The sequence below is a fragment of the Scomber scombrus genome, chromosome 3, assembly GCF_963691925.1.
Source record: "Scomber scombrus chromosome 3, fScoSco1.1, whole genome shotgun sequence".
In the NCBI taxonomy this organism is placed as follows: Eukaryota; Metazoa; Chordata; class Actinopteri; order Scombriformes; family Scombridae; genus Scomber; species Scomber scombrus.
The window spans coordinates 32223394-32233808 of record NC_084972.1 but is presented as its reverse complement, the minus strand read 5'-3'; the positions used below and the strand labels follow the sequence as shown (position 1 = coordinate 32233808).

Sequence of the window (10415 nt, the reverse complement as noted above, 5' to 3'; positions counted from 1 at the left end):
CCAAACCTTAATCCTGCAATGACCTCACTGGGTTTAACCTTTCCACATTAAAAAAGAAGAAGAAATAAAATAAAATAGCTCTCCTATGTCTTATCTGAGGATCTCCACTTTGTTTCCTGTTAAATTATTTTCCTTAAAATAATCACATTTATTGTCATTATATAGGTAGTACAACGAAATTAGAGGCAATGCCTTAAAAAGCACATGAAAACATACATAAGCCACATTCAGTCCATTCACACATACAATTGCACAGTTGAATAAAACCTGAGTAAAACCAGTGTAATAATAATATAAATAATTAATAAATAAATAAAATGTGTGTTCAGCAAGGTTATTATTAGCGTAATTGTAGCCTAATAATAATACAATGACAACTAGAGTGTGAAATAAATGTGAGAAAATGAAAGCCAGTAATATAATAATTAATATTTATCTCATAATGTGACTGTTTTTCTTGTAATTATCTCATCATTCATTTGTATTCTCTTGGGTTGACGCGTAAAATTCTCCTCTTATTTTGAAACTCTTCACCGGAAGCTCACCGCGCGTTAATCTGCGCGTCTTCTCACCGGTGTCTGGCACCCGGTGTAGTGCGCACTGCTCTCCACTCCTGTCCAAACTCAACGTCAGTCTGTCAGAGACCGTCTGAGCGCGCACACACACACTGTGCCCCTCTCACACACTTGTCTGGCACACACACACGCGCGCACACACACACGGACCAGAGAAGAAGGATAGAGGAGAAAAGAGGAGAGGAGAAGAAAGAGCTCCGGTTTATTTCAACTTCTCTTATTTGCTTCTACTCGTGTCTTTTCTGTCTCTTCTTTTTTTTCCCACCAATGCGAGGATTTTATTACTCTTACTATCACTGTTCTTATCACTTCAGTCCCGAACTGAGTGGAACCAGTTTAAGGACCAGACGGGAGTATGTAAAATAATCTGAACGACTGAGCAAAAAAAAACAAACAAGAAGAAGAAGAAGAAAAAAAGAAGGAGAAGAAATGGATAAACGGAGTTATTCTCTCGTTTTGCCTGCAGTTTTCATCTACTTTGTACTTTTGGGATTTACTGTTGGACAATTCTTTCCAGGTAAAGCGATTCATTTCTTTCATTTGTGGATGTTTTCTTATTTATTTGCATTAATTTCTGAGTTTGGATATTTGGGTTCCACCGCGCGCTGAGGTTGCTAATATGGGAATATATAAAGAAGTGCACATGCACGGTTGATTTGTGCATCTCAGCACATTTTTTTGGGGGGTACACCTTGCAGCTGTTTATATGCTGGATATATTTCTGGATACTATAAGAGGTAAAAAACAGTCCTAAACTCAGCTGTGAGGACACATTGTCAGTTTTTGGAGTCATTGATGTGCAGCCTGGAAACGTATTTAGAGAGCCAATGTCTTATAATCACCATATAACGCTTTTTTCCACTGATTATGATGTTAGTTTGCTTGATTATGATCATTAATCTGATATGCATACAATCATATCTGGCTCTGCTGTGCGCACTGGAGCTTTGCTGGGAAGTTTGTGGGAGCTCCGGGAGGTTTTTTGGGTTTGTTTTTTTTTACCCAAGTGAAGCATCCCGTGCGCTTGGATTGTCAGATGTTGAGGGTTAATAAGTGATTTTGTGGTTGTTGTTATGTTATCATGCAGGTTATATATAATGCTGGAAGCTGATTGTCTGTTTTGGAAGCGTACGGACTGGTGCACCGTGGCTCCGTCCGTCCGAGCTCAAACTCTCTATTTAAGCATCCCCTTGATTTAATAATGCAACTATTCATATTTGGAGATGTCCTGCTGCTATTACGCACGCACATCGTTGTAAAGCAGTATCTTGGAGTAACATGTATAAGTTGCAGAACACCTCAAGCTTTCTATTCAACTACTTCAACCACAATTAAATAATCTAACATCTAATTTACAACCTGCTTTCTCCATTAGTGTCTTAAATCAGCCACTATATCCGATACTGTACTATTTGAGTCATTACGCATTCCTGCTCAGTCAGGCTACATCTCCCGGAATGAAAAGCTTCGGGATCCTCTCACACACAGTCCGCAGCAGCAGCAGCATCTCTGCACCGCAGTCAAGAGCCAGCACTCCTCTGGCACTTGTTACGCGCCGGAGAGGTTTGGAGATCGTGGCTTCCAGCCTTTTTACTTGGAGTCAGCGATGATTATGATTATAAATCAGATGGAAATTAAGCTTTATAGATTGATAATACCAGCCAGGTTGCGGGTTACAGCAGCGCTGCTTTGCTCCCAAATATCCGGCAGGCTTCATTGAGTCCATTCCTTGACAAAGCGTAAACATCCTAAATAACATTGTGGATGAAAAGGGGAGAAATTCAAATAGCTTGTCTAGAAGTTAAAGTGTTTGGTTATTCATTGATTAATAAACTCTGAATAAAAGCAAGCTGTGTTATAGTAGGGATATATAGGGATCATAATCAGCTGTTTCGCATGTTCTATATCACTTGAAACCATCATTTTCGGTCTATTTATATTTAACATATTAGACTTGATCATATCGGAGGTCTGACTGTGTCCTGTGTGCTGTAACTTGGTTAAGCAGCAAACCCTTATTTTCAAGTTCAGTCTGAAGGTAACAGGAACAGATGGGTTTAAATCAGTGATGTTGTCAATAGATTGCAGCAGCAGCAGTCCGACGCCTCTGTGTCCGCCTCTCTCTCTCTCGGCACCTTCTGCTTGGTATTCATGACTTGTAAGGCTACAAAAAGAGGCTACTTTGAAGGGAAAGACTGGCTGCAAACACTGAGCCCTCCCTTCCCCTCTTCTTCTCCTTTTCTTCTCCTCTTCTCTCCTTCTGTCTCTGGCGTCTCTGGAGCAGCCGTCCTTCTCTCTCTCTCTCTCTCCCTCTCTCCGTGCGTAATGGTGCAGCGGAGGAAGCATTGCGCGTTATGTTGGGAGAGAGAAAGTATCAAAGTGGCAATGTATGTGCGTGGATGTCTGAGTGGAAGATTAGATTTGTGTTTAAAGGCTATAAGCAGATGTGTTGGATCGATGTGGTCCTCATTTTTAAGGCTGATCTTAGTCTCCAGCAGCATATAGAGTCATACTGAATATCACAATACAACCTTGTCTTCTAAAGAGGATGCGGTGAATCAAGCATGGAGGAAATAACTTTATATCTCTTATTGTCTTACAACTCAAATTTGGTGTTTTATTGCGATATGCCTGTGTGGAGTCACTCTGAATTTTTCTGTCCCCTCTGTGTGTGCGTGCGTGTGTGTTTTTGAGAGAGGCTGAGAAAGAGCTGTCGTTTGCTCCGGTGCCGTTAGGGGGCGATATTGGTGCATCAGATATATATGCATCGTCTCACTTACACACACATACACACACACACACATACTATATTTCTCTCTCTCTCTCGCTCTCTCTCTCTCTCACACACACACACACACACACACACACACACACACACACACACACACACACACACACACACACACACACACACACACACACACACAGACACACAGAGCGACCAAAGTGTTTCTCCTCAAATAGCAGTGTTTCTCTTTTTAAAAATGGTAAATCAAGAAGAAAACTAAACATTTAGATGTAATCACAATAGACTTGAAAGACAGTGATGATGAAGATGACCTCACTCCCTCCGTCTCCTGTAGAAGTTGTGCTTGCTCTATTTTCCGTCTGTGTGTGGTCGCTTGTTTGTAGGCCAAACAGCTCAGTACTCAGACATGTTTAGGTCACTTCCAGTGAGTTAAAGTTGAAGGTGAATGGATGTTACAGTATCAAGCAATTCTGTAGAGGTAGAAGTGTGTTTTATATTTCTATAATATTTAAAATAAACAGCTGAGCAGACAAAATTAAAGGACACCACCTTCAGGAAGCCACATTTCTGAAGACTATTAAACAGAAAATTAAAGATAAAGTCGCCCATTGGCAGGATTATAAAACAGGTGTCCATTTCTATCACTGGAAACTCTGTAGTTCAGAGACTGTGACTATCCAGGATGAGCTGTTTTTATGTTATTTTTTGTTAAAATTGCACTCACCTCCACTGTGTTTGGGTGTCAGGAAATGTTTCACTGACTGATATCTTCAAACTTCAGGAAATTAAACTGAAAAGGTATCTGTCTGTATGGTTAGACAACAACAAGTGGAAGCTCAATAAAATAGCTTTATTGCTGTTTTTAGGCTGTTGTCTCCAGGAAAATGTTACCTTTACTTTCAGTAGTGGGGCATTGTTATAGCATAGTGAAAATGAAAGGTGTGGTGGACTGACTGGACACTGGAGGTTTACTTAAAGGGGACTTATAATGTTTTTATTGTGGTTTTCATTTCTATACCGTTATAATCTCAGATTTCTATGTCAAATATGGTCAAAGCTGTCAAAAATGAAGTTTGCATGAAATCCTCCATCTTTATGCTCCGTTTGCAAAGTTACCTGCATGAAAACAGATTGTTTGCACATGCCCGTTGTTGCTAAGGTGTATAGTGTTGTTTAATCACATATTTTGGATCAGATATGGACTCGGACATGTACAGATTCATATGAGTACGGAGTTGGCAGCTCATCAGGCTTAAAGAGACAGGAGCTAAAACAGCCTGTTTCAGAGACAGAGGCTGAACTGAAGGGCTGCATAAAGGACCCCTATAAGATACATAAGGAGTTGTTAAAGCTGTAAATCATGTAAAGATATTTCAGTTGAGCTCCAGAACATAATAAACGTAGAGCTGGAAATGTGCTTGTCATTTCCTCTTTAAGCGATGAAGCTTTTAGGCTTTAGTTGCCTAACTTTGAACTGACACTGACAGATGATCTTTTTTTGTAACTTTGGTACAAGCACTTGTTTTTTATGCTTTGGGTGAAGTGATCCTTCATATTTCATTCCGTAGTTTTTGTAACAGCTTTATCTCCAGAAAAGCAAAGACATCGTAACTCAAGGTTGTCGTTTTCAGAGTGTGTTGGTGTGTGTGTGTGTGTATGTGTGTGTGTCTGTGTGTGTGTGTGTTGGGTGCAGCTGTGCTCCTGATCCATGCCTTTGAGCTCCAGTGACCGCTAATGGTTGAACAATCCGGTCGGATCTGGAGGTGAAGACTAGGGCGTTGAGATGTGTGTGTATGTGTGTGTGTGTGTGCGCGTGTGTGCGTGTGTGTGTGTGTGTTTTCAAGGAAACCATTTACAATTTATATTCCCATTAATTAGATTTCTTCGGCAGTAAGGACAGAAGGGGAAAGAGTGAAAGAAAAAGAACGAAAGGAGACACAGAGAGGGAGTGACCATGTATCATTCTCTCTCTCTCTCTCTCTCTCTCTCTCTCTCTGTCTCTTTCTCTCTCTCTCTCTCTCTCTCTCTCTCTCTCTCTCTCTCTCTCTCTCTCTCTCTCTTTCTTTGTCTCTCCTTGACTCGTTCGCCCGGTGTGTCGACATGTTGGAGGGACGAGGAGAAGTCTTTGGCTGTGATCAAATCAACAGCATTCAATTCCACAATTATGGAGCCTTTTATGTGATTAGTGGTGTGTGTGTGTGTGTGTGTGTGTGTGTGTGTGTGTGTGTGTGTGTGTGTGTGTGTGTGTGTGTGTGTGTGTGTGTGTGTGTGTGTGTGTGTGTGTGTGTGTGTGTGTGTGTGTGTGTGTGTGTCCGGCTTCATATGAATGTGTGTGACAGAGGGAGAGATGGTGTCATTAAAACAGAGGAGAGTGGGAAGGTAAAGGTAAGGAGAGAAAAAAGGTGGAGTAGAAAAAGTAATGAGAAAGGAAGGAACGGGAGAAGAAAGGAAGAGGAAAAGGTGGAGGAGAGGAAAAAAGAGAGCAAGATCGAGATGAGAGGAAAGAGAAGAGGTGAGATTAAGGGAGAAAAGAAAGGAAGCAGGTGGGACAAGTCTGTGTAAAGAGGCGAGGAAAGAAGAGGATGGAAACATTGAAAAAGGAAAAGAAAAAAGGGAGAGAAAGGAAGGGAATGAAGGAGAAGAAAGAAAAAGAGTGTAGGAGAAAATGTTCACAAGGAAGTGAAGATAGAGGAAGATGTAGAGAGGATGGGATTGAATAAGTGAAGAGAGGATGAGGATTGTAAAAAAAGATGAGAAGAGAGTGGAGGAGAAGAAATGAGAAGGAGGAGGGGGGATGAAGGAGAAGCAAGAGGACAGAAGGGACGAGGAAAAAAAAGAGAGAAAGACCTTGAGGAGAAAGAATAGGACAAAAGGAAAGAGGATACAGGATGGAGAAGAAAGGACAAGACGAAGGAAGAGAGAGAGAGGAAGAAAGAAGAGAGGAGAGGAAATTGAAGGCAAAGAGGAGGTGAAAGGACAAGACAGTGGGAAAAAGAGAGAGAGAGAGAGAGAGAGAGAGAGAGAGTCTCGTCGTCCGTTGCCTCGTTCATCACTCCTGTCTAGACGAGACGAAGCAGAGGAGGAAGAAGCGAAGGAGGGAAAAGAAAGACAAAAAAAAGAGCGAGGAACGAGTGGTCGGAGGAAATGACAAAGAAGGATGACGAGAGGTCAAGAAGAGAAAAAAAAGACACTAAATTGATTACGTTTCACTGTTATCGACTGTCTGAGTGGTTGTAATTGTTTCCTCTGCTGTGTGTGTGTGTGTGTTTGACTGTGTGTGTTAAAGAGAGAGAGCTTTATGACAGGATGTCTGTCACCTTATGCCTCACTCTGTTTAGTATGCTGTCCATCCTCCCTTGCTGTGTGTGTGTGTGTGTGTGTGTGTATGTGTGTGTGTGTGTCTATGTGTCTATGTGTGTGTGTGTGTGTGTGTGTGTGTGTCTGTCTGCCTAATCCACGGCACTTATTCTATTGGCCTGACTAACTGACAGCCTAATAGCAGGGCAAGCTGAGTGCCGGGGCGTCGCGTGTATGTCTGTATATGAATGTATGTGTGTGTGTGTGTGTGTGTGTGTGTGTGTGTGGATGAGAGAAAGAGAGAGTTGGGTGCTGAATGAATGCTAAAGTAGGCAGTAGTGCTGAAAGAGAGAGCGGGTAGAAAGAGTGAGAGAGACCATTTTCTGCAGTCAATGATATGCACTTAGAGAGAGAAAAAAAAGTGTGTGTGTGTGTGTGTGTGTGTGTGTGTGGGGTGCAGTATTAGTGTCCGGTTACACCAGAAAGTGGCACCGAAAAATGTATTTGCATGGCCTCGTGAAAGACGAGGTGCTGCTGCTGCTGCTGCTGCTGGCAAAGGAACAAGCCTGCCTGTCAACTGTCAAATAAAAAAAAAAAAAAGGTCAAAACACATCTTTAAACTAGCTGGATGACTAACTGCCAGCTGGGATTCATGCTTGCTTACTTGACAAGTGAATAATGTTTATTCGGCCCGACCAATACTGGACTTTTGGAGGCGATGCTGACACTGATATTAGGGAGTAAATATATTCTGATATCGATATATTGGCTGATAATCTTATATATACAGAATTTGTACATAAACACACATTTTCTGTGATGATCCCTCAAATTGGTTACTAAGATATGTAATGAAGGCCTTGATATTTTACTGTTTAACAAACTTTACCGCTGCCTACAAAAAGTTAAAAAATACAAATATATCGACACATATCGGACAACATATTCACCGATACTGATCCATCTGTGATAGGCAGATAGCCACCGATAATATTGGCTGACTGATATAGTGGTCGGGCTCTAATTTGTACCATCCAGCTATACCTCAAGACACACTTCAACATATTCAGATCAACATCAGCGCTGTGTGAAAAGCAAAACAAAGCTGGATCATCTGAGAGAAAAGTTGAACTATTTGCTGCAACAGGATCATCATTGTTAGGGGATTTTTCCATATTTAGGGTCAAGCACGGGTGTTGAGTTCACGGTAAAAGCTGCACTATCATCTTTGCAGAGAGAGACATATTGTTTCCTCTCCTTGAGGCAGTCAAGGCAGCTGTCTGTGGTGTTTTGGGGTCAGAGGATATGACTGTCTGACTCCCTAAACCGGCAGATGGGTAACTGTGTTTCCTTGTTTGTAGAATAACCAACCAATAGGCAAATTCCATTACTGTAGATGCATTGCGTATGGGACTCTATGCCCATTCATGGTACTATATGTGAAGGCTTAAAGATATCTTACTCTAGGAGGACAGTTTCTTCAGAGTCGTGGTAGCATCATGCATCAGACGGGTGTGTTGATAATACTTTGATTCTTCTTGGCCAAGCTTTAATTTTAACATTTTCAGTGTCAGACATCCTGGATTCCTGTGCACACAGTTGCTGATGTGATAACTTTACAGAATCGAGTGTTACATTCAGTGTATATAAGCATTTAAACTTACCTTAAACATCATTTGCAACAACATTCCCCCATCAATGCAGCCTTTGCACGAATAAAGGCTCAACCCAGTGTTAAAACAGTGCAGTTTATATAGAGACTATCCTGAACAACAATTAGCCACTCGGCTGGGTGCGGGTGAAGACCTTATTTTTGATGCGCTGTTGGGTGAGGTTCCCATTTAGGGTACACAGCGAAAGCACATTTATAATGCATACAAACCGTGGTGATGATGACATGGTGGCATGGTGGTATATATAGTTCTCTGATGTCGCTGCAGCCTGTATTAAACTGTGAGTAAATGGTAAAAAACATGCAATCTCCCCCATTACCCCTGCAAGATTAGACACCCAATTGCACCTGTCCCCATATATCTTCACCTGCCACACGGTGATAAAGTGAATGGAGGCACCAACATAAACATACTGGCTCCTACACAGAGCTGCGTTATTTAAAATTGTATGATGCAACATTGCTTTTAATATAGCTTCATCTCTTAAATCTCAGTTCTATCAACATTGACATTTGATCAAAATGTGAATTTTCCGTATATGTTAAAGTTCACCAAACTGAGTGAAAGCCATACCTTTACTTTACCTCTATAAGTCCACTGAATTGAAATGACTTTGGTCTAAAATGTAGTTTTTTTTTTTTTGTATAAATGTCGGCCTAGCTGGCTCTAAAGGCTCAAGGGTTTCAATGTCAGTCAGTTGGATCCGAACCAGTATATCATCATCCCCATCCATCTGTTGATTGCTATTTAATGGAAAATCCATTTTGGATTATGGTGTAATTTTCTGATAAATTCAGAGGTCAGTAAATATCGAGACGCGTTTTGCTCAAAGTGCTGTCACCACTAAAATAAACTCCATTTTTCTCTCAGAATGCTTTGATTGAAATGCTATTTGCCTGAAAGCTTGTGGCCAGTTATCAAAGTTATTGCCTGAAAACAACAACAAAGTTATTTCCCTGCAGGAGGCAAACAACCCTCAGTTCTCCAGTAATGGAATAGAGTGTCAGAATGACATTTGTGTCTGCCACGGGGATGTCTGACAGCTTGGAGAAGAAAAAAAAGGAATGAGATACTATGAGCGGTGAATGGTAACGTAGATTTAAAACGCACATCTAATGGGAAGACAAGAAAAATGGGTATTTAGTGGCCCTGAGGGGGGAATTTGTCTGATGCATCAACAAAGCAGTGCACACAACATTCAATGGAGACAAATAACAGTGCATGCATTCTTCTACTCTATAAGTACGGCTGATAATTCTCTCTTTAATGATCTGAGTGTGTTTTGGTGAAATGAGACCATTATGTGTGTGTGTTGAAATGCAAATATCGTGGCATATGCATGACAAGTGAGCACCTGCAAAGGATTTTTAAAGAGCAGGACACACAAGTGGGAGCAGCTCTCATTTAGAAGTCCCAGAAGAAAGACTCACAGAATAGATAATCACAAGTTAAAACAGTGAAAATGAAAAAAAAAGAGGAAAATTGATGATGCCTTTTCCAGATAAGTACATAAAAACAATCATAAACTGCAGCGTAAGTGTACCCCAGCCTAATCCATTATCCTCTTTTCAATCATTTCAAGATGAGGTGGGATGTAATATTGACATTTTTTCATGTCAACAACCTATAATTTAATGTGCCTGGTTGAGATTTTTCGCTCTTTTCACTAAACTTTGTTAGACAGTGTTGTATAAAAGCATCAATATCAGTCTACTGCAGCATACTTTGTTTCAGATGGCATGCATGCACATATTCAATTAAGACAAAATACTATATGTACATATACTTAATCACTGCATATGTATTTTATGTATAACTGCTGGTGAGAATCTACTCACACGTTGGCATCAAAGCAGTTTATTGTGCTTTTTTGTAATATTTGGTCTTTTATAAACTGTTATGTCTGATATCTGTGTTAAACATGGTTTAAGGTCCAAAACTTGAGGTAAACGTTTCTAAAAATGCTGCCTGGAAGTTAAAAGCAAGGGATTAATCGGCTGTTAATGCTTTAATTGCAAATTTGCTCTACTTCTTTATCAAATTGATGTCAAAATATTTGCAAATGGCCATCTGTTCTGTAGTATTTGTTGCTGAGGATGTTCCACAGGTTGTTCATTTGGC

At 40.7% G+C, this 10415-nt stretch overlaps 1 protein-coding gene across 1 annotated transcript in view; it reads left to right on the top strand.

Annotated features, from left to right (window-relative positions):
* Positions 1-1004: 1004 nt before the first annotated feature.
* ptprt (protein tyrosine phosphatase receptor type T) overlaps positions 1005-10415 on the top strand; it is a 422469-nt gene continuing 413058 nt past the window's right edge. Inside the window, 1 exon segment of the mRNA XM_062414593.1 lies at positions 1005-1092. Coding sequence (XP_062270577.1) covers positions 1005-1092 — 88 coding nt within the window.